Below are 25,478 nucleotides of genomic sequence, written 5' to 3' on the forward strand. Positions count from 1 at the left end.
CTTTAATAAACTCCTGGGTTGCTTTGGCTTTATGTTTTGGGTCTATGTCCATCTGTAGTATGAAATGATGACCAATCCGTTTGGCTGCATTTGGCTGGATCTGAGCAAACAGTATGGCTCTGAATACCTCAGAATTCATTCAGCTGCTTCTGTCTGGTGTCACATCATCAATAAACACTAGTGACCCAGTGCCACTGGCAGCCATGCATGCCCAAGCCATCACACTGCCTCTGCCATGTTTTACAGATGATGTGCTATGCTTTGGATCATGAGCTGTACCACGCCTTTGCCACACTTTTCTCTTTCCATCACTCTGGTAGAGGTTGATCTTGGTTTCATCTGTCCAAAGAATGTTCTTCCAGAACTGTGCTGGCTTTTTTAGATGTTTTTTAGCAAAGTCCAGTCTAGCCTTTTTATTCTTGATGCTTATGAGTGGCTTGCACCGTGCAGTGAACCCTCTGTACTTACTTTCATGCAGTCTTCTCTTTATGGTAGATTTGGATATTGATACACCGACCTCCTGGAGAGTGTTGTTCACTTGGTTGGCTGTTGTGAAATGGTTTCTCTTCGCCATGGAGATTATTCTGCGATCATCCACCACTGTTGTCTTCCGTGGGCACCCAGGTCTTTTTGCATTGATGAGTTCACCAGTGCTTTCTTTCTTTCTCAGGATGTACCAAACTGTAGATTTGGCCACTCCTAATATTGTAGCAAATTCTCGGATGGGTTTTTTCTGTTTTCGCAGCTTAAGGATGGCTTGTTTCACCTACATGGAGAGCTCCTTTGACCGCATGTTTTCTTCACAGCAAAACCTTCCAAATGCAAGCACCACACCTCAAATCAACTCCAGGCCTTTTATCTGCTTAATTGAGAATGACATAATGAAGGGATTACCCACACCTGTCAATGAAATAGCCTTGGAGTCAATTGTCCAATTACTTTTGGTCTCTTTAAAAACAGGGTGGCACATGTTAAGGAGCTGAAACTCCTAAACCCTTCATCCAATTTTAATGTGGATACCCTCAACAAAGACAAGAACAGTCTATAATTTTAAAGGTAGGTTATTTTTTAACATTGAGAGGATATCAAAAATAAAATCCAGAAAATCACATTGTATCTATATACATAATTGTCTAAGGGGTACTTCCGTCTGTCTGTCTGTCCTTCTGTCACGGATATTCAGCCCTCCAAAGAAATGCCACCCCACACCATTACTAATCCACTGCTAAACCGGTCATGCTGAAGGATGTTGCAGGCAGCAGATCGCTCTCCACGGCTTCTCCAGACTCTGTCACGTCTGTCACATGTGCTCAGTATGAAGCTGCTTTCATCTGTGAAGAGCAACAGGGCGTCAGTGGCGAATTTGGCAATCCTGGTGTTCTGTGGCAAATGCTAATCATCCTGCACGGTGTTGGGCTGTGAGCACAACCCCCATGTGTGAACGTCGGGCACTCAGACCATCCTCATGGAGTCGGTTTCTAACCGTTTGTGCAGACACATGCACATTTGTGGCCTGCAGGAGGTCATTTTGCAGGGCTCTGGCAGTGCTCCTCCTGTTCCTCCTTGCAGAAAGGCTGAAGTAGCAGTCCTGCTGCTTGGTTGTTGCCCTCCTACGGCCCCCTCCACGTCTCCTGGTGTACTGGCGTGTCTCCTGGTAGCGCCTCCAGCCTCTGGACACTACGCTGACAGACAAAGCAAACCTTCTTGCCACAGCTCGCATTGATGTGCCACCCTGGATGAGCTGCTCCACCTGAGCCACTTGTGTGGGTTGTAGAGTCCGTCTCATGCTACCACGAGTGTTAAAGCACAACCAACATTCAAAAGTGACCAAAACATCAGCCAGAAAGCATTGTTAATGAGATGTGGTCTGTGGTGCCCACCTGCAGAACCACTCCTTTCTTGAGTGTGTCTGGATAATTGCCAATAATTTCCATCAGTTGTCTATTCCAATTGTACAACAGCATGTGAAATTGATTGTCAAACAGTGTTGCTTCCTAAGTGGACAGTTTGATTTCACAGAAGTTTGATTTACTTGGAGTTATATTCTGTTGTTTAAGTGTTCCCTTTATTATTTTGAGCAGTGTATATATATTTCAATGCTTTGTAATCAGAGGTGTGCATAGCATATGCTCACTGTGAGTTCCCCAATAACACCCATGGCCTCGTCCATCACTCCTCAGTCGATTGCATAGTTATCCTGACTATTGGAGGCAGAGTTGCATGAACAGACGAATTGGTGGCAGCGGTGGGATCAGTGTGATCTTTCCAGTATTCTCCCTGACAATATATATATATATATATATATATATATATATATATATATAATTGCCTAAGGGTTTTTCCGTCTGTCTGTCTGTCTTTCTGTCTGTCTGTCCTGGAAATCCCGCCTCTCTGATTGGTCGAGGCCACCAGGCCTCGACCAATTAGCGACGGGCACAGCGACGATGATGTCATAAAGGACGTAGACATCCCGCGTCTGATTGGTCGAGGCCGCCAGGCCTCGACCAATCAGCGACGGGCACAGTATCGATGTAGATGTCATAATGGTTGCCATGGCGACGATGATGTCATAAAGGTTGCCTCGACCAATCAGCGATGGGCACAGTCTGCCGCGAATTCTGGAATCATCATTGTCCATAGACAGGTGGAGGACATGCATATTCTAGAATACCCGATGCGTTAGAATCGGGCCACAATCTAGTATATATATATATGTATATATCTATCTATATATATAATTGTCTAAGGGTTTTTCCGTCTGTCTGTCTGTCTGTCTGTCTGTCCTGGAAATCCCGGCTCTCTGATTGGTCGCGGCCGCCAGGCCTCGACCAATCAGAGATCGGCACAGCATCGACGTAGAAATCTTGCGTCTCTGATTGGTCGAGGCCGCCAGGCCTCGACCAATCAGCGACGGGCACAGCGACGATGATGTCATAAAGGATGTAGAAATCCCGCGTCTGTGATTGGTCGAGGCCGCCAGCCCTTGACCAATCAGCGACGGGCACAGCGACGATGATGTCATAAAGGACGTAGACATCTCACGTTTCTGATTCAGCGATGGGCACAGTATCGACGTAGATGTCATAATGGTTGCCATGGCGATGATGATGTCATAAAGGTTGCCTCGACCAATCAGCGACGGGCACAGTGTGCCGCGAATTCTGGAATCATCATTGTCCATATACTACGGGGACATGCATATTCTAGAAAACCCGATGCGTTAGAATCGGGCCACAATCTAGTATATATATAATTGTCTAAGGGTTTTTTCGTCTGTCTGTCTGTCTGTCTGTCCTGGAAATCCCGCGTCTGTGATTGGTCGAGGCCGCCAGGCCTCGACCAATCAGCGACGGGCACAGCGACGATGATGTCATAAAGGACGTAGAAATCCCACGTTTCTGATTCAGCGACGGGCACAGAATCGACGTAGATGTCATAATGGTTGCCATGGAGACGATGATGTCATAAAGGTTGCCTCGACCAATCAGCGACGGGCACAATCTGCCGCGAATTCTGGAATCATCATTGTCCATATACTATGGGGACATGCATATTCTAGAATACCTGATGCGTTAGAATCGGGCCACAATCTAGTATATATATATATATATATATATATATATTTTTTTTTTTTTTTTTTTTTTTTTCCCTGTACAGTTCTTTATTGCTCTCTCAGTTTATGGGGATAATTTATGAAGATTGGTATTTCATAACATATGCCAGTCTTGCACCCAAGATCTGCTATAGTAAGGTGTACCAAATTTATTAAGAAGTGTATGCCTCTTTAACACGTCTGCGACAAGTGTATAGTTCAGCTATAACCGTTTCTAGTTTCTTTGTCTACGTTATAGTAAACTTGTGGCATGACGATATGCATGCCCGGCACAAAGAGCTAAAAGTCACAAATTTTATATACCGTATTCTACTTGTGTCAAATATTGAGACTTTTTCAACATGAGAAAACTGCCACAGAGCGGATGACGAATTCCCCCCATGTGTAAACCCAAGGTCCATTTAGACAATCAGATTTCGGACCATAAACAAGTGTTGACCAAATATTAACAAGGCCTGATTACATGGTCCGATACAAGCTTTATGTGGAGAGGATGATTGATATTAAGATTCCAAAGGATGGTGCTATAGAGTATTGCTGTTCGAATTTCAGCAGGTGGCACTATAGAGTGCAAGTCCTCTTCCTGAACAGGCAATTTGCATGTTAAATTTCCCAGAGGAGCATTGCATGGCGAATGAGCCTCCTTTCATTAGCATGCCAAAGCCGTTATGAAAAAAAACGTTACCCCTTAGACCTCAGTCCAGAGCCTCTCACCTAGCAAAATCAATTCTCATACCTTCCACTGATGAGGGGCCATACCAGCTGGTATGCCACTCTCCATAAGGAGAAACATTTCCACTTATACCTATGTGAATATTAGGCATTTACAACCTGTTATTCATAGATGTCTTCTTTAACTGAATTACATACGGTACTTTTTGAATCGTTGTGACCCTGATATCTGATGTTGAAATGCTATACTTGTACATTAAGTTAGTGGTCATTTTCTTGCATATACCTTTATTTATCAAGGTCTATACTGAAAGGAGCCACGTATCAGCTACATCAGGAAAGCTTTGTATGGCATTTTTGTTTTGGAATGTAAAAGTATCAGTAATATATTGTTTCTACGTGATGAAATGTTCATGTGTTATTAGTCTTTCTTATAATGGCTGGTGCACAGCCTGTGCATGATGTTCCCACACATCAATAATCCATGTTGCTTTTTCCCTCCTTTCTAGGTTGTGTTTGTTGCTATTCTGCTGCATAGTCACCTGGAATGCAGGGAGCCGCTTCTGATCCCGATCCTCTCCTTGTACATCGGAGCACTTGTGCGCTGCACCACATTGTGTTTGGGATACTATAAAAACATACATGATAAGATTCCAGAGAGCAGTGGACCAGAGTTGGGGGTAAGTGTGTGATAGTGTTAATGCTCCCCAGAATACATTCGGAGTAACTGATCGGACTGGCATCATTTGCGACTTTAAACGCCCGCTAACTGGAGAAAAGTCAACTGAACCAATTTTGGTGGTCCCAGTCTAATATCAATGGGGGCCTCCGAAAGGAATGGGAAAGATACATTAATGTTCCATCCTTTTGGTTTCTTGGTAGCTAAGTGGCAACCAGAATGTTTGTTAGCAGCTTCCTCGCTTTTCCCCATAATGAGAACATGAATACTCAGCTAAGCAAAGTGTGCCATGTGTATGATGCGGATCAGTTGGGAGCGCTGTCAGCCAAAATGGTGATCTGCCTACACCTATACAAGGTGACGTTGAAAAATTTGGCTTCCAGAATAAAATCAAGTAAAGGCAAAAGGGCATCTTCAGCACCATAGACGTTTACAGTGTAACTATTCATTAGGAGACAGAACACCTAGTGTATATCTATGGTCCTCCGAAGTAATATGGTATGGCTGGTTTGCATTGAGATGTTTGTCAGGTGGTGACGCAGCAAATGCCCATGCTGTACCTGCTGGTACTGATTGACGCACTGCACCAACCCTTGGCTACTGGTTATGAGCACTGGATTGCAATGTTGGTAATGATTCTTGCTACACTTTAAAGGGAACCTGTCATCCGAGTCATTCTGAAACCACAGGCAGCATGAATCCCACACTGCCTGCGTTATTGCAACAGTGTATGATTTGGAACGCCGCAGTGTTTCAGAGAAAAAAACTTTGAAAAGTCGGTCGGGGCCTATTCATCTAGATGACTAATCCGAAGAGTAAAGATCGCTGCAATAACGCCACCAGAGTCTGATTGTGCTGCCTATGGCTTGGCCAGGATGAATCTCCTGACAGGTCCCCTCTAAAAAGGACCTCTCACTTGCTCCAAAATTTTGAGTTAAAGGGAATGTGCCAGCACATTTGACCTATCTGAAGTATTAATATGAACATACAGGTATAGACTGCCTGAAAAAAGTCATCCATGTATGCCTCATGTCCGATGCCTTATTATTGCTAAATCATGTTTTATCACTCAATATAAATGACCTCTTCCAGGCTATGGGGAGGATTGTGCCTGGAAGATAAGTCTGCCTCCAGAGCTTATTTTATTTGAAGGGTAGTTACTAGTGTGAGATGTAATGGTTACCAGTGTGATGTGTAATAGCCGCTCTCTGCTCTCCGGATCTCACTGCAGAGGTGTGTGATTATACCTGACACATCTGCAGCTTCCTCTCAGCTTCCAGCTCACAGGCAGACAGGGTTGAAATATTATTGCAATATAGCAGTGCTCAAAAAGCTGCAAAAATGTGTTTGCAAGAAGACAAAGTAAATTTCTGTTAGTTACTCGTCTCACACTGGTAACCCCCCCTTTTATTTAAAATATAGCACTGTGTACTTACAATTGCTTATTTTGCCTTTCTACCCAGATAATTGTTCTCTTTCTCTGCTGTATGTCAAAGCGTGAAGTCTCTTCTCCCTGTATTTATCATTCCCTTGTTCAACTCCTGACCCAGCTGCTCTGCTCCTTCCCCCAGATCAGGGACTTTTGCAGTGACTCATGACTAATTTAGGGAAAATTTACCTCCTGTTTCTACATGGAACTTAGAAGGATTCAATTAGTCTGTTTTTAATCACATGATGTCATAGACCTAATGGAAAAGAGAAGAATTAGCTGGGTAGCAGGGAAAAGTGAGCAATTGTAAGTAAACAGTGCTATATCCTATAATGATTGCAATATGTTAAGTGCATAACAATTTTGATGGAAGTACTTCTTTAAATAACGTGAAAAAATCTCTGTGCTCACCTGACTCTGTAGCCTTTTTTTCATTTTTCACTGAGTTGCTCCACTGTAGAGATACTATATTCATGTTTGTTTCTTCTGGACAGCAGTATATGAAATTTCTGCTTATAGTTCAATAGGGTATTTCTTCAGAGTTTTCTCTGGGGGGGCGCACACTCTGAGATCCTGCTAATCACACCTTGGCAGCTGATCTAGCAGTCTCAAGTGCTGCCGAGCTGTGATTGGAAGCATCTGGGAGAGAGGAGTGGAAGCATAGGCTCCCATCGAAGGCTCTGAAGAAACGCCTACTTGGACTGAAAGCAGAGATTTCACATACTGCACTCCACAAGCAACACGTGTGAATATCTTTGCAATGGGGCGACACAGCGGAAAGAAACCGCAGAATCAAGAGAGCTCAGGGATTTTTGCAAGGCACTTAAATCCCATTTTTTAGGGAAACTGGCAGGTCCTCTTAAAGGGATCCTTTCACCCCCAAAATCGAAGGTGAGCTAAGCCCACCGGCATCAGGGGCTTACCTACAGCATTCTGTAATGCTGTAGATAAGCCCCTGATGTAACCTGAACGATGAGAAAAAGAGTTTAGATTATACTCACCAGGGCGGGCGGTCCGATCCGATGGGCGTCGCGGTGCGGTCCGGGGCCTCCCATCTTCTTACGATGACATCCTCTTCTTGTCTTCACGCTGTGGCTACGGCGCAGGTGTACTTTGTCTGCCCTGACAAGAAGAGGACATCATCGTAAGAAGATGGGAGGCCCCGGACCGGACCGCGACGCCCATCAGATCGGACCGCCCAGGTGAGTATACTCTAATCTCTTTTTCTCATCTTTCAGGATAGATCGGGGGCTTATCTACAGCATTACAGAATGCTGTAGATAAGCCCCTGATGCCGGTGGGCTTAGCTCACCTTCGATTTTGGGGTGACAGGTTCCCTTGAAGAGGGAATCTCCACTCAGAATTACCTTTTATAGCTACACTAGATTTTAAGTAGTATATTAAAGCACCAGTCAAACGTTTTTTTTGTTAGGTTTTTTTTTTTTATTATCATTGCAGCGCTGGAGTGGTGCTTCTAATCTAAGATCCCTGCCCTCGGTCTTATCCTTACCTCTCGATATCTAGACCATCTATCACCGCCATTCTGGTCGGATTCCTGCAGCTTTTGACCTGCCGAATCTCTCCAGTGAGCTGAAGATCACTTTTCAATGTAAAGCTCTGATCTGAGATTCTAGTTCGGGATCTCATCGACTTGCATTGAGAGTTTGTTACTGTTACCACTGGCCAGTCAGAAGTCGCGGTCACAAGATGGGGCTGCGGCGCCGATATAAGGTGAAGGCAGCAGATAAGTATAATACTACAGTAAAGGACCTTAGATTACAAGTACCACTCCAGCGCTAAAAACAAAAGACTGGGGTGGTGATTTAATATATGATTTATAAGGGTTCATCGCCCCTAAACCTTCACACATTCACTGACGCTTGAGATTTCCTTAAAGCGTATCAGAAGTTTTTATAATTTATTTCTTAGTGCTTAGAGTGGATAATAGCATTGCAGTCCATTACAAACTCAATGGTTCACTATTTGTAACCCTTTGAATAATTATCACTGTTTACGTTTTATTAGTAGGTCAATTTTTAAATCTGGGTGGAAGAATGTCTTTTTTCGAAACATCATATCATTTATAGTAATTTTAACAATTAGTGCACTCTTTATGCTATCCTGTTTCATGGCCTTATTTTGAAGCAGTGCTATGCGGAGATGAGCTTAAGCTGCTCACTTTGAACCTTTTTAATGGCAGCAGAAAAACTTTTCCATGTGTTTTTTGTCTCCTATTTTCTGCTTATGAACTGGTTTGAAGGCTTCACCTTTGGAAATAGCAGTATCAGCTGAGAGGTGCGAGAACAGTCCATGTACTGTTGTACTCCTCAGCTGCCGGTGCATTGTTCTAATAGAATGGGTTTCTATTTTACTCTGCAGGGAGATGCCACAATAAGAAAGATGCTGAGTTTTTGGTGGCCATTAGCACTAATATTGGCTACTCAGCGAATCAGCAGGCCCATTGTTAACCTCTTTGTTTCGCGTGATCTTGGTGGTAGCACTGCAGCAACAGAGGTGAGTAACGCTGGAAATCTAAGACAGGGAATAATACAGATATTCTAATTGATGTTTTATGTTACATATAGGTCCAAGGTCCATCAAGTTCATTTTTTCTTCACCAATGATACATTTTTTTTTATCACTAAATTATCTATAAGACCTCTTTCACACTTCCGTCTTTCATCTCCCTTCACAATCCGTCGAGTTTTGAGAAAACAGGAAATTTTTCAGCAGGATTCTGTTTTTTCTCATAGACTTGTATTAGCGACGGATTGATGGCCATCCGTTTCATCCGTCGTGCACTGGATCGATCGGCGTCCATCGGGCGGAGAAAACGTACCGAGGAATGTTTTTTCTGTGCGTCGGAAAATCGCTCAGCGACGCATCCTGCGCTGCCCGTCTTAGGCTATAATGGAAGCCTATGGGCACAGGATCCATCGCTGACTCTGAAATGCAGGAATCCAACGACGCATCACGTTTTTCCATTCTGAGCATGCCTGGAAGGATTTTCTAGTCCGGGAAAAAACACAAATATATCTCTCTCTCTCGAATTTCATACCGGAAAACTCAGGCAGGAAGTCATTCCTGGATTCCAGGATGCGTTACACACGTTTTCCACTATTTTCACAACATCCGTCGGTACGTCGCTTCACTGCATTAGGACGCACCCCGACCGACGGAAGTGTGAAAGAAGCCTAACCCACATGCCATTTGTGCTGAGTATATCATCCACCCCCTTTTGAATTCTTCAGAATTCTGTATAGAGGTCAAGTAAAAAATAAAAGTATATTTTGTTGTGTAGAACTAGAGATATTAACGATGCAAATACTTTAAGATTTAGGGTACATTCACTTGGGTAAATATGCTACAGATTTTCCATAACAGAACTTGAATAGGGAAAAAAATCTCTTCAGCAAATTTTGACTATTTCCAGACTTAAAGTTCCCCTGGGAAATAGTGACCTCTACTCTGAAAATCCACAGCTTTAATTGACAAACTGGATTTTCAAGATGTCCCGAAGATAAGATTGGTATGAACCTGAAATGCGCAGATTAGTAATAGAAGCTTTCCAAAGAAAAGAAGTTTTTGTGTACGTTCCTCCAAGCATTTTTACACATGTTCCACTCATTGGCCTTATTAACCACTTCTAGAAATACAAGCCAATAACTACATCTCGAGGAATGAGGTATGTCTCTTTACGATCCTCTTAAGCAGAGTGTTTTTCCATTAGATGCCATGATCTGTGTCTCCTGGTGCTAAGCTTGTCCTGTGAGGAACAGCCATTAGTTATAGCATGTGAATATGGAGCCATCCCTCTTCCTAATGAATCACCGTCCATCTTCTTCATTTACAGGCGGTGGCAATCCTCACGGCAACGTACCCTGTTGGACATATGCCATATGGCTGGCTAACAGAGATCCGGGCCGTCTATCCTGCCTTTGACAAGGTAAAATCAGATCATATCCACTTGGTTGAGCTTCAGTTCTGAACCCCATCACTTGATGCCTTTCTGCGAGTGCCTATGTTTTATAGCCAAATCAGTTCTCATGCTTCGCACTGACGAGGGCCAACAGCCCGAAACACCTGTCTGCGAATTGAGATACTGATTTGGCTTTTATCCTAAGTCATATTGCACGGCTCGTTGAAGGGTTGATTGTGACTTGTAGGATCGCTACTTCCAACAGGTGGCGCTATAGAGTTTAAGTCCTCTTTTTCTCAGAAGAGGCAATTTGCATATTATGTTTTATGTGTCACATATTGTTAGTCCTACTTTCAACTAAATGCAAAGGAATGTTTCAAAGATTACTCCCCGTGTCCATTTCATGGTCCAAGATGAAGAATAGTTTTTCTTAGGTTTGTTCCACATTGAAACCTAGGGCAACATTACTGCATCTGTCTGTCACAGGATCTGTAAGGGTAGACCATTCTGCTGCAGGAAAAATGCGGCATAAAATAAGCGTGCTTTTTATACGTTTTTTAACATAATTCTTGCATGCTTTTAATGCTTTTTCCCCAGTCATGGGAATAGGTGAAATATGCTGAAAGGACTGACATGCTACAGATTTGCTTCAAATCTGCAAGTTAAAAATAAGTGACATGTACATGATACTTTAGGAATCTTTAACTCTGCTGGTAATAAGAAATTCTTCAATTTTGTGAAATGAAACTGCTTGGAAAAAATGTGACAAAAATGCAGCAAATACTTAACGTATACACATACCCTATGGTGGATGTTACTGCTTCTTGTTATTTTCTGCAATTAAAAGCCTATTTGAAAAAAAGGGCATTCCCTTTAACTTGACAGGTATAGCATATATATATGCTGTTATTGCTTTGTACCGCCTAAGTCCAAGGAGGGTCAGTGTTTGCAGCAATAATAATGATAGCTGTATAACTGATTTTTTCTTCTACTTCTTCTAGAGTAACCCAAGCAATAAAATGGTTAACAATGGTAATGCAGTATCTAAAACCCATATCAAGAACTTCACTTTTGTCTGCATGGCTCTTTCGCTAACGGTAAGAACATTTGTTCATTCTACTATCTTGAAGTAAGGATGGGGCTGGGGAACTGGAAAGAAAAGTCAGCTTCTCCTCCCCAGAAAGGGAGCCATTATTCGCTTTCTTCAGTATTGTAGCTTATGTCATTGGACATAGCTGTAGGGTTTTTTTTACTTTTCTTTCTCGCTGAAATGGAGACTACAGACTTTTGTGTATCATGTAACAGCCAGGGGTCGCACTACATATTTCACAGCAGGATAAAAATAGGAACATTTTGAAAACGTCTCGATTTATACAGTATAGCACATGAGCGGCTGGTGCCGATATACACGCAGTTATATTTCTTGGCTGCTATCAGTGAGGTTATTAATGGATATCTGAAGAATGTTCTGCCACTGTAAATGTGCTTGGGTACATAAATCATCAAGATCCGCTGCTGGCAGCTCCTTTTGCAGTTGCAACCATTGATGTCCCAGATGTGCTTGATAGGAAGTGCAGAGGCGGCCATAGTAGCCCATATAGGCCATGCAGGCTGCTCACAGTAATACAAGCAGTACGCCGGAATTGTTGTTATGAAAACCATAGCAGTAGTTCCACAACCAAATTAATGTAACGCTGAGCTGTTAGTGTTCCTGACAAGGGGTCTAGCTACCGTACATTTTGTCACTCCACACCATAATCCCATGACCAGGACCAGTGTGATGTTCCCTTGTGAAGGCCTCCATTGATCATGTGGTTTCCAGACTATTCTTCAGCTGTCATTACATCAAAGGATAAAGTGTGACTCACTGTTGAAGAGGAGAAAAGTCAATTCCAGCCTCAATTGTTGTCTTGCTCCACACCATGATATGCTTACATCATTGACGAGCAGGCATTTTAGGCCAGCAGCTCAGCCAATCTGAACTAGCTATCTTTATGCCTACACTGCCTCCCCCACAAGCTGAAAGTCAAGGAGCGTGTTGTCTTAAAGGGTACTTGAGACTACAAAAGTAAATAAATAATAGCATTACTCATCAGCAATGATGTCGGGTAGAGGCCCGTATATGATTTACACTCAGGAGCTTGTGAAGACCTCTATCACTTACACTTCTGACATATGGCAGCACATAGGTCAACTCCTGGTTTGAGAAGATTTCATGGATGGTTAGGAATATATTTGAATGCTTTCACAACCTCCAGGTTCTTAATGAATTTTTTTGTCTCTCCCTCGGGGATTGATGCCATTTGTTGAAAGATGGGTTAAGTGGAAAGCGAATAATTTCCTCATTATTTCTAACAGTCTGATCAGTGTTATAAGTGAGAAAGATGTAATGCACGTAAGACAAGCTAATAATTAGCGAACAAGCTTTGGTAGGAACGCTCGGTCACGATGATCTGCCCAATTATACATGCCAGGCATCACTTGTCGGGTGATTAGATCATTTATGTTGGCATAGAAATCTTCTTGATCAGCGGCACATATCCAATGTAAATGGATATGGTGCCGATAACATGATGCTGTACGGAGGCAGAACAATCGTATTAGTGATCATTCTGTTGCCATCATTGTTCATCAGCTCTTGGAAAAAGGCCGGTAAACGATCGTCGAACGATTTGTATATTGTCAATCTGCGCTCATTACTCGCCTGCAATTGACCAGTGAATCTGATAAAGATCTGACTGTCAGCGGAAAATGCAGCAACATAAAGCTGCACGGCAGTGGTGCGCCCAAGGAGGAGGAGGCCCTCCGTCTGCAGCAGATCCTCCTCCTTATTGAAATGGACACCATACTAGTCACCCCCTGACCGATTGCCCCTTCATTGTGACCTAATAGATTTATACAACTGTGAGTTAGTGGCTTCCCAACCCGTTTTCTGCGGTCACCCGCTCTATTGCTGCTGGTCAGTCTGTTATGACACAGGAATCCCGCCATTCAGCAGACCGTCTCCCTGCGTAGTGCATCCGCCACGTTCTTCCTCCCTAATGGCAGGGCTTAGCTATGCCAGAAATGTTCAGACAGTACTCCGAGGCTTCGCTTTTTCTCTTCTGTTCAGCATTGTCTCACGCTTATGTGTAGAATGAATTTAAAACTTAAAAATGCATTTTGGAGGCGTTATTGCAACCTCTAGGTGCGGTATATGTGAGCAAAGTAAAGCACAACAAAAATGCTGAGTTAATAATATGCCCTAAAACGCAGCTATCGGCTGTCAGGTAGGAGGCACACTGGACAGAACTGGCTGCTGAATCACTGCTGAAAAAGCCGGCTGGAGTCAGCGCTTACTGCCCCTGACAAGCCCAGCTTTGGTGTGTTACCCACCGTAGTCAGATGAGGATGAGAGTAACACGCACGCTCCTGCCTCGTTACTATCACACTAAGCTTTCCTTTTTGGTTTTTACCTCTGTAGACTTTGTGTATTACTTTTGTCTGTTTTGCCTGTGACTCTTTAGAGCCCAGAGTCCCAGACCTTAGAAAGAAAAATGTTACTCAAGATCTGACCTGTTGTTGTTTTTTTTTACATTATCATGAGTAATGAAGGAGGTTACTGCACATACACGTGTATGGCATATGGATACGAACTCGCTAAGGGTTCTGATCCCTGGGAGTCTTCACCGTAGGGCCATCTTCTACCCTATTCCTAGGATGTAGGATGAGAGATACAGAAGAACAAGTACCCTGTGTCTGCATGCTTCACATAGCCCGTAACTGAGAGCAATCATGCATGTGCCAATATCTTTCCAAAGCAAAAAGAGCAAATGGCCTATTAGATATAATGTTTTGTCATTTGATGGATTCAAGAGCCGCCAATAATGTGGTAGACTTATTTCTAGTATGTGTCCTATGTGTAGAGGAGAATGGCATGGCGTGACTGTAGCCAAGCTGCTTCTGTGCAGTCAGCACAGTGCCAATCCAGCTTTGTGCTGAGCAGCAGTCACGTGAGGCAGTCTGGTTACTAGGGACACGCTGACTAACAAGCCGAATAAAAATAGCTGAACCATCCGCCGTCCTTACTGCCACACTAAGGATCTTCTGCATTTATGCTGACCTCAAGAACATTTCCTTATTTTCCCTAGAAATGAGAATCACTGCCTTCAGTTTGTCCCCATCCCTTTTATACCACCACCATAACGTTCTATAAGCCTATTCCAGGATTAGAAGACAGCCCTTTATGGGCCATACACAGAAATGGTTACCCTGCAAAACTACATAGGAGGAATCACATTCACTTTTCAGTAGAAATGTAAATGCCACACCTAAAATGTAATGCTTTACTATGGACACCGCATTATGTGGCAGGACTGTCTATAATTAAAGGTCTGTAATGGTTGTGCTATGAAACTGACTGACCAGACTTCAGTGATAAGTGTCCTGCCTAAGGAAGCAGTGAGACGGCCGTATAATTCGGACCATAATCGGACTACAAGCACTCTCCCAACCCATGTGTGACAGCTGCATAGAAATACATGAAGCTGTGTGAGAGGTTGACACGCTTAGGTTGCTTCTTAAGGTAGACACAGGAATGCTTTGATAGTAAATTACCTGCTGGTTTATTGTAATCAGCATAGACCAAAGCAGGGTTCAGGAGAAAATTAGCAGAGCCTTCCTGGCTTAACGGAAAAGAAAACAAAGCACTAAAGAGTCCTTCCTCTGCAGGTTCCACCTGTAGACACCTTGCAAAGTATTCAGCTCCTCCTGGAGCCAAGTGGGAGTCCGTACACATGCCGGTGTCGGTTCTGCAAATGGAGATATGGTGAATACCCTCCCTCCCACTCTATGGGTGCCCACATAAAACCAGCCCATGTATAGCGCTTGAAATTAACCCTCTCAGCAGGTAGCATGCTGGAGGAAAAATATTTTTTTTTACATCACTGATAGAAGTATGCACAGTGACACATATCACATAGTGACACATAGCTCCAGAAATGCTGCCACCTTGTCTACAGGCTGTTCTTGATATTGCAACTCACTGCCTGCGGACAAGAGATTTTACAAAATAGTAGCCGTATTTTTCTATATTTATTACCATTATTTTTATGTGCTACTTCCTATTGTTTCCTGCACATAAGAATAGGATGGGCAAAGGCAAGGAATACACTAAAAGCCACAACGGTATTGTCACGCGGATACCGCGATAGAGATGGGCCAGAAGATCGCGGCATTCTGTTTAACGAACTCCTGCACTAGTTAGAAGTACTTCACCATCTTATTAAACAGTACAGTTTTTTCCTTGTTGGCAGTGCAAGGATTGTGTCGACTGTTCAGTGTTTTCCACTTCGTCTCCTAAATCTGCTCGCCTCTGGCACTTAGAAATTGCCAGTGTTAGTTCTTACTGCCTGGTTTGGAGTTGGAGGTATAGTTCGTGTTTGGGGTTGGCATTTGGAAGATTGTTGACTGGAGTTTTGTTTGTGTGCACATCCTCATCCTCTCCTATTTGGTTTCTCCTTCTTTGTATTCCCTTGTGTTCCACTCTGTTTTTCGGTGAGTGTATTTTGTATGATTGTTATTTTCATTTATCCCTGTTCATCTTCACTTGCTTGTGTCATGATCCAGGCCGAGTTTTGTATCCTGTCTCTCTTTCCCGGTCTGATCATGTCAAGGGTTAACTTTTCTCTGCCTCGTTCTGACGTCATGTCGGCTATTTCTTTCCGCTGCATCCTGCAGACGGTGTCAGTTATAGTTTCTGCCTAAGGCATGTGTAGCTGACTCTGCCTACCCTGATTCCTCCTGTTGCTTTTGCTGACTGTACCCGTGTCTGTTTATTCCCCTCTTCCCGTCCTGACTCTGTGTTTCCCTTTCGTGTTTGGATTCCCTGGTACCTGACTTAGCTTGGACTCTGACCTGCTGTTTTGTCTTTTGTCTTTGGCATATCTGCTCCTGACTGGTATTGACCCATTTGGCTTGTTTCTGACTCTGTGCTTAGTTTTTCCTTTGGTACTGTGCTACAAAATAATATAGACCCGGTTTGTTTTACTGTTCCGCTGCCACCTGGTGGTGGCCTCGCTGCTGTTCTGCAGGTCTGCTCATGCTGTGCAGTCCTCCCTCCACTCTATTGCCATCTTGTGGAGCTGCATCTACCTGTATAGCAGCGTCGTTGACAGTTTGGTTAGTGTTATTCTATATACTTCAGCTTCCCACCTCCCTGGGTGTGGGAAGGGACAGATAAGGGTTGATATAGGAGCATAACAAAGCATGTTAACCTCGACGTCTCCACCTTCATGAGTAATCCAGGGGACAGGAATAGGGTAGGGCGCCCCTAGTTCTAGGGACCAGTTAGCACCCACAGTCAGAAGGCATTGCGTGACGGGTATTCGTTTCATATCAGTTTAGGCTTTTCCAGATTAAATTAAAGCGTGTGCTAATAAACTGTTTCCAAGTCTTGAATGATATAAGATTTAGGTTACTGATGTTTTTTTGTTTTTACATCAGCTGTGTTTTGTGATGTTCTGGACTCCAAATGTATCGGAGAAGATACTTGTTGACATAATCGGAGTAGATTTTGCATTTGCTGAGCTTTGTGTGATTCCTTTGAGGATATTTTCCTTCTTTCCTGTACCAGGTAAGTGAAATGATATGGTATTTTTACATTTGCATAAGTCATACATTATTAATTAATTCCAGACCTAGTCATAATTTATTACACCCTTTTCTAAGACCTTATTCACATTTCCGTGTTTAGACATGTACAGGTCTTTCTCAAAAAATTAGCATATAGTGTTAAATTTCATTATTTACCATAATGTAATGATTACAATTAAACTTTCATATATTATAGATTCATTATCCACCAACTGAAATTTGTCAGGTCTTTTATTGTTTTAATACTGATGATTTTGGCATACAACTCCTGATAACCCAAAAAACCTGTCTCAATAAATTAGCATATCAAGAAAAGGTTCTCTAAACGACCTATTACCCTAATCTTCTGAATCAACTAATTAACTCTAAACACATGCAAAAGATACCTGAGGCTTTTATAAACTCCCTGCCTGGTTCATTACTCAAAACCCCCATCATGGGTAAGACTAGCGACCTGACAGATGTCAAGAAGGCCATCATTGACACCCTCAAGCAAGAGGGTAAGACCCAGAAAGAAATTTCTCAACAAATAGGCTGTTCCCAGAGTGCTGTATCAAGGCACCTCAATGGTAAGTCTGTTGGAAGGAAACAATGTGGCAGAAAACGCTGTACAACGAGAAGAGGAGACCGGACCCTGAGGAAGATTGTGGAGAAGGACCGATTCCAGACCTTGGGGAACCTGAGGAAGCAGTGGACTGAGTCTGGTGTGGAAACATCCAGAGCCACCGTGCACAGGCGTGTGCAGGAAATGGGCTACAGGTGCCGCATTCCCCAGGTAAAGCCACTTTTGAACCATAAACAGCGGCAGAGGCGCCTGACCTGGGCTACAGAGTTGCAGCACTGGACTGTTGCTAAGTGGTCCCAAGTACTTTTTTCTGATGAAAGCAAATTTTGCATGTCATTCGGAAATCAAGGTGCCAGAGTCTGGAGGAAGACTGGGGAGAAAGAAATGCCAAAATGCCTGAAGTCCAGTGTCAAGTACCCACAGTCAGTGATGGTGTGGGGTGCCATGTCAGCTGCTGGTGTTGGTCCACTGTGTTTCATCAAGGGCAGGGTCAATGCAGCTAGCTATCAGGAGATTTTGGAGCACTTCATGCTTCCATCGGCTGAAATGCTTTATGGAGATGAAGATTTCATTTTTCAGCACGACCTGGCACCTGCTCACAGTGCCAAAACCACTGGTAAATGGTTTACTGACCATGGTATTACTGTGCTCAATTGGCCTGCCAACTCTCCTGACCTGAACCCCATAGAGAATCTGTGGGATATTGTGAAGAGAAAGTTGAGAGACGCAAGACCCAACACTCTGGATGAGCTTAAGGCCGCTATTGAAGTATCCTGGGCCTCCATAACATCTCAGCAGTGTCACAGGCTGATTGCCTCCATGCCACGCCGCATTGAAGCAGTCATTTCTGCCAAAGGATTCCCGACCAAGTATTGAGTGCATAACTGAACATTATTATTTGTTGGTTTTTTTGTTTGTTATTAAAAAACACTTTTATTTGATTGGATGGGTGAAATATGCTAATTTATTGAGACAGGTTTTTTGGGTTATCAGGAGTTGTATGCCAAAATCATCAGTATTAAAACAATAAAAGACCTGACAAATTTCAGTTGGTGGATAATGAATCTATAATATATGAAAGTTTAATTGTAATCATTACATTATGGTAAATAATGAAATTTAACACTATATGCTAATTTTTTGAGAAGGACCTGTATGTGAAAAAATGGTACCGATGTCATCAATGTTTTGGATCTGTCAGTGTTTGGTCCATGGGTCCGTTTGTACCGTCAGTGTCATCAGGGTTTTTCACTGATGGACAAACAAATTACCAAGCTTCATATATTCTTTTCAGTGTTAAATACAGACCGCATGTGGATTGTACACAGATGCCATCCATGTGCCGTACATCTTTTTCACTGACCCACACACTTATATTAGCCCATTTCATTTCAAATGTATGAAAAAAATAGAAACTGGTTCATTTAAGGTGAACGTGTGGATCCTTCGCACTGACGCTGTCCAGTTAGTTTTGACATTTTCATACTGTAAAGGCAAACCTCTCAAGGGTAATGGTGAAACCCAGATGTTAATTTAATCAGAAATTTCTATGAGGTTACGTTTTTTTTCTGCAGTTTTCCCAAATACTGGTAAAATAGTGGTGTGAACACAGCCTAGGGACTAACAGATTAATGGCACAATGCAGATTTAGGCCGGTTTCACACGTCAATGGCTCCGGTACGTGAGGTGACAGTTTCCTCACGTACTGGAGACACTGACTCACGTAGACACATTGAAATCAATGTGTCTCTGCACATGTCAGCGTGTTTTCATGGACCGTGTGTGCAAAACACGGAGACATGTCAGTGTTCGTGGGAGCGCACGGATTACACCGACCCATTAAAGTCAAAGGGGTCTGTGTAAAACACGTACCGCACACGGACGCTGTCCGTGTGCAGTCCGTGTGCTGTGCAGGAGACAGCGCTACAGTAAGCGCTGTCCCCCCAGCGTGGTGCTGAAGCCGCCATTCATATCTTCTTTCCAGCAGCGTTCGCTCGTGAGAAGATATGAAAAATCCTTTATTTTTTATTTTTCGTGTTTAAAATAAAGATCCCTGTCCCCTCCCCCCTCCCACCCCTTGTGCGCCCGCTCTTAATAAAATACTCACCCGGCTCCCTCGCAGCGTCCTCTCAGCGCCAGCTTCTCCTGTATGAGCGGTCACGTGGTGCCGCCCATTACAGTCATGAATATGCTCCTCCTCCCATAGGGGTGGAGCTGCATATTCATGACTGTAATGGGCGGCACCACATGACCGCTCATACAGGAGAAGGTGCGGCGCGGAGAGGACGCTTCGAGCCGGGTGAGTATTTTAGTAACAGCGGCCGGGCGCACAGAGGGTGGGAGGGGGGTAGGGACAGGGATCTTTATTTTAAACACGAAAAAAAAAAAAAAGGATTTTTCATATCTTCTCTCTAGCGAACGCTGCTGGAGAGAAGATATGAATGGCGGCTTCAGCACCAGATGCAGGGGACAGCGCTTACTTGTAGCGCTGTCTCCTGCACGGTCTGTGTGGTACCCAGTTGGCACACAGGCGGCACACGGTTGCCGCACGTGTGCCACACTGATGTTCACGGTAAGCACACGGACACGGATAATTCTAGTACCGATTTTTCCGGTACCGGAATTATCTGGACGTGTGAGACTGGCCTTATAGGAACAATTTGCAAGTATTTAGTAAAACAGACACATCAAGGCAGGACAAAATCCTATTCTTTCAGTAAGGTTTATCAGTTTGCTGACTTTGTCTGATGTGATTTATTGACATGAATTTCTGATGGCTGAGAAAAAATGACTGAAAGGGAACATTATACTTTCAAAACTATTTTATTATTCAGTTGCGTTTAAAATTGTATCTGTTGCTTTTGTAGGCCTAGATATATGCTATTGGGGCTTGAGTCTTCGTACACTCATACATATTACATTGTCAGCCAGTCCCATCAAAATTGGTGGGGTTTCGTCTAATATGTATGGCCACCTACAGGTCCTTCTCAAAAAATTAGCATATAGTGTTAAATTTCATTATTTACCATAATGTAATGATTACAATTAAACTTTCATATATTATAGATTCATTATCCACCAACTGAAATTTGTCAGGTCTTTTATTGTTTTAATACTGATGATTTTGGCATACAACTCCTGATAACCCAAAAAACCTGTCTCAATAAATTAGCATATTTCACCCATCCAATCAAATAAAAGTGTTTTTTAATAACAAACAAAAAAACCATCAAATAATAATGTTCAGTTATGCACTCAATACTTGGTCGGGAATCCTTTGGCAGAAATGACTGCTTCAATGCGGCGTGGCATGGAGGCAATCAGCCTGTGACACTGCTGAGATGTTATGGAGGCCCAGGATGCTTCAATAGCGGCCTTAAGCTCATCCAGAGTGTTGGGTCTTGCGTCTCTCAACTTTCTCTTCACAATATCCCACAGATTCTCTATGGGGTTCAGGTCAGGAGAGTTGGCAGGCCAATTGAGCACAGTAATACCATGGTCAGTAAACCATTTACCAGTGGTTTTGGCACTGTGAGCAGGTGCCAGGTCGTGCTGAAAAATGAAATCTTCATCTCCATAAAGCATTTCAGCCGATGGAAGCATGAAGTGCTCCAAAATCTCCTGATAGCTAGCTGCATTGACCCTGCCCTTGATGAAACACAGTGGACCAACACCAGCAGCTGACATGGCACCCCACACCATCACTGACTGTGGGTACTTGACACTGGCCTTCAGGCATTTTGGCATTTCCTTCTCCCCAGTCTTCCTCCAGACTCTGGCACCTTGATTTCCGAATGACCACTTAGCAACAGTCCAGTGCTGCTTCTCTGTAGCCCAGGTCAGGCGCCTCTGCCGCTGTTTATGGTTCAAAAGTGGCTTTACCTGGGGAATGCGGCACCTGTAGCCCATTTCCTGCACACGCCTGTGCACGGTGGCTCTGGATGTTTCCACACCAGACTCAGTCCACTGCTTCCTCAGGTTCCCCAAGGTCTGGAATCGGTCCTTCTCCACAATCTTCCTCAGGGTCCGGTCTCCTCTTCTCGTTGTACAGCGTTTTCTGCCATATTGTTTCCTTCCAACAGACTTACCATTGAGGTGCCTTGATACAGCACTCTGGGAACAGCCTATTTGTTGAGAAATTTCTTTCTGGGTCTTACCCTCTTGCTTGAGGGTGTCAATGATGGCCTTCTTGACATCTGTCAGGTCGCTAGTCTTACCCATGATGGGGGTTTTGAGTAATGAACCAGGCAGGGAGTTTATAAAAGCCTCAGGTATCTTTTGCATGTGTTTAGAGTTAATTAGTTGATTCAGAAGATTAGGGTAATAGGTCGTTTAGAGAACCTTTTCTTGATATGCTAATTTATTGAGACAGGTTTTTTGGGTTATCAGGAGTTGTATGCCAAAATCATCAGTATTAAAACAATAAAAGACCTGACAAATTTCAGTTGGTGGATAATGAATCTATAATATATGAAAGTTTAATTGTAATCATTACATTATGGTAAATAATGAAATTTAACACTATATGCTAATTTTTTGAGAAGGACCTGTATACTCGTCTTAGATCTGCCAACTCTTCTTCAGTCTGTATGTAAATATGATACACAAGGCTTGTTCGTAGACTGTAACCTTTAGGACACAAAGGCTTGTAGTATACAAAATTGCAAGATTTGAGTATTTTTCATTTGGGGTATTTGAAAAATGGATTCATTTTTTTTATTCTAGATCCAATGGAGAAGCTGGTAGCAAAGTGGGACATACGGTAGCCTTAGAGGGGTTGTCCACAACTCAGACACACTACTCAATTACTATATTCCCCCATGTAAAATAAAAAGTGCCTGTGGTGCTAGCGCCTTTCCAGCAATGTTGGCGGTAGGGTTTCCTGGGGCTAGCGCGGTAATGTAATGTCACGTGAGCCCTGCAGCCAATTAGCATCCGCTAATGGGTCGTTTTAATCTCACTTCCTTTGGATGTAGCTGACATTTTCTGAATGTCGGTTTCGTATGAAGGAAATGTGTGAAGAGACCTATTAGCATATGCTGATTGGCTGCAGGACTGTCCTTATTTTACCTGGGGAAATATGGTACCTGAGAAGGAGTGGTTTGATTAGTGGACAACCCCTTTAAAAGTGGATTAATCATTTTTTATAATGTTACTTTCTTTATGTTTATGTACAAAGGCATTGTCTATTTTTCAAATCTTTTTGCCCTAAAACACATTTAGCTTCTAAGAAACAAACTGTGCTTTAGTTACGTTTCCTGGGTCAAATGCTGTGTTTTACGCGCTGCCCTGGACTAGGTCATCTTTCCAGAAGGCAGCAGCAGAGACACAGCGCTGGACCTGGCGAAGGTGAATAAAGCAGGTTGTTTTTCTTAGGCTACGTTCACACTAGCGTTCTGCTAGTGTGCGTCGCCTTAGCGTCGGGCGACGCAGCGGCGACGCACGCGTCATGCGCCCCTATGTTTAACATGGGGGACGCATGCGTTTTTGTGTGTTGCGTTTTGCAACACTTGCGTCTTTTTTGCCGCTAGCGTCGGACCAAGAAAAGGCAGCAAGTTGCATTTTTCTTGCGTCCGATTTTTGGCAAAAAACGACGCACGCGTCGCAAAACGCAGAGTTTTTGCGTGCGTTTTGCCGCGTTTTTGTGTGCGTCGTGCGTTGCGTCGCCGACGCAGCGGCGCGCAACGCTAGTCTGAACGTAGCCTTAAGGTAACTGTGCCCTTAAGGAAAAGTTTTCTGAAAGAGGACAACCCCTTTACAGGGTATTTAGACCTTCAAAGACAAGTAGGCTTAAACTGTAAAAAACACTTCACTGCATTGTCCAGTAGCTATTATTCTGTTGACCAAGTCTATTACATATACAGGCCAACCTAAAGAACATTTTAATTGAAAACCTAATAAACCTTTTTTTTTTTACATCTAGGACCTACAAGTATGTAAAGTGAACCTGCCCAAGGCAAGTCCCTGGCTGCTTCTTCTGGCCTGCTCCCCTTGAGTAATAGGTCTCTCCCTATATACACACACAGGGAGAGACCGGACAGTCACTGGCGACGGGCAGGGAGAAGCCACCAGATTGCCTGTCCAACTAGTCCTCCATGCGGCTTAGTCCCTGGTTGCTATTAAACTGTTTTTCTCTGAAATTCCGCAACATGTTAGAGTTAAGCATATGGCTGCAATCATGCAGCCAGTGTCTGATACTTTGAGCCCTTTTGTCTAATTGTTGACTACACTGTTTATAACCTTTCAAAATACAGTATGTGTTGCACGTATGTGATACAAAAAGTCATATATAATAGTAACTGCTTTCATGAGCTTTCACGTGTGAGGATTTCACAGATCTCTCTGCATTCAGAAGTAGCTATAACAGTACTGCATTCCACCAATATATATTTCACAAGTTTTTATTAATTACAAAAAGGCATAAAATTATACACATAAAAAGATCAACAGCAAACAGACTCGGGTATTTATGGCGTGTGGTCCTCAGAGCATGGAGTGGATCAAGTTGCATGTAGTGAGATATAATTTTAGCACTGGCACTTTATTCTACTAAAGTGTCATAACAATAGGTTCATGCATATAGTCTAGTCAATAAAGATTATAAAATGTCCAGTTCATATACTGTATGGTAACCACTATCATGCTGCCATACAAAAGTCATTAAATGGCTAATAGGTATGTAAGCCAATGCTAGCCTCAGTAACAGGACATCATCATCTCTTACCTATATCTCCCCATGTGGAACACCATGCCTGCAGCCCCGACGCACGTTTCGTGTGGGCCTCCTTGAGGGGCTGTAATTTACTGTGAGTCAGGACTGACTTTTTATAATCACAACCACAGGTGTATGTCTCTTTTGGCATAGTTAGTGACACATGTGTGGTGCTTGACTAGATCAGATTATTTGCATGAACCTATAGTTATGACACTTTAATACAATTTTAGCACTGGCACTTTATTCTGTCTCACTACATGCAACTTGAGCTAATCTACCCTCATTTGTGTGAACCACATTCCATAAATACCTGAGTCTGTTTGCTATTGATCTTTGTATATGTATTTTTTATGCTATGTTTTTTAATTAATATTAAACTTGTGAAATATATATTGGTGGACTTTTGACTCCATGTCTTTGTAGGAAATTCCATGTAGAGAGTGTGCATGTTGCTTATTTAAGAAGGCTTGTTTGTGCATCTCGCCTTTCTGTATTTTCTGAATATAATATGTTTTCCGTTCAGATGATAGTGTTTCAATCAGTACTACATTGTTTAAACCTGTGCTCTTCTTTTCCTCCATTTAGTTACAGTGCGGGCTCACTTAACTGGATGGCTAATGACACTCAAGAAGACATTTGTGCTGGCACCAAGCTCCGTTTTAAGAATAATCGTCCTCATCTCGAGTCTTATTATCTTGCCTTATCTGGGGTAAGTCTCTTCATCACATAACTGCCTAGTCTGTGTACACTGTCACTGTAATTTAAAGACTTGCCTGTACTTTGTTATATACCATAAGCTCTCACCAGTTACACAACATAAAGGATATATTTAAGTGGTAACGAATGTTGACCGCTTAATTATACTTCACATTTTTACATTTTTTTCTGCAGTTAGACATAAAGGGTAGCGTTAGTCTTCCTATTAGGCTGTGCTCATATAACAGTTCATGATGTACCAAATCCAATCCTGTTCTGATGATATAAAAAAGGCCAGTATGGTAACTAGTCAGAGCCTGATTCATTCTCAGACTCTCCACAACTAGAGTCTGTACTCCAGCGATAAACGGTACATCGATGGTAATAGGAAGGTGCTGTGAGACACGAGGGGTAGCCAGATCCAGATTGTCCTGCCGAACACCTGCTCTCCCTTTAAAGTGGGCATAACGCTACTCAGACAACACAGGCTGAGGGTAAAACAGTGTGGCAATACTTTATTGAACCACAAAACAGGCAGATAACATGTAGAACAGTCC

General features: G+C 43.0%; 1 protein-coding gene across 1 annotated transcript in view; it reads left to right on the forward strand.

Annotated features, from left to right (window-relative positions):
* The window catches only part of ANKH (ANKH inorganic pyrophosphate transport regulator), a 153,141-nt gene that overhangs the window by 117,818 nt on the left and 9,845 nt on the right, over positions 1 to 25,478 (forward strand). Inside the window, exons 5-10 of the mRNA XM_069730598.1 lie at positions 4,795 to 4,965; positions 8,773 to 8,907; positions 10,247 to 10,339; positions 11,314 to 11,409; positions 16,796 to 16,925; positions 24,811 to 24,934. Coding sequence (XP_069586699.1) covers positions 4,795 to 4,965; positions 8,773 to 8,907; positions 10,247 to 10,339; positions 11,314 to 11,409; positions 16,796 to 16,925; positions 24,811 to 24,934 — 749 coding nt within the window. The remainder of the gene's footprint in view (positions 1 to 4,794; positions 4,966 to 8,772; positions 8,908 to 10,246; positions 10,340 to 11,313; positions 11,410 to 16,795; positions 16,926 to 24,810; positions 24,935 to 25,478) is intronic.

Source organism: Ranitomeya imitator, chromosome 6 (genome assembly GCF_032444005.1).
Source record: "Ranitomeya imitator isolate aRanImi1 chromosome 6, aRanImi1.pri, whole genome shotgun sequence".
In the NCBI taxonomy this organism is placed as follows: Eukaryota; Metazoa; Chordata; class Amphibia; order Anura; family Dendrobatidae; genus Ranitomeya; species Ranitomeya imitator.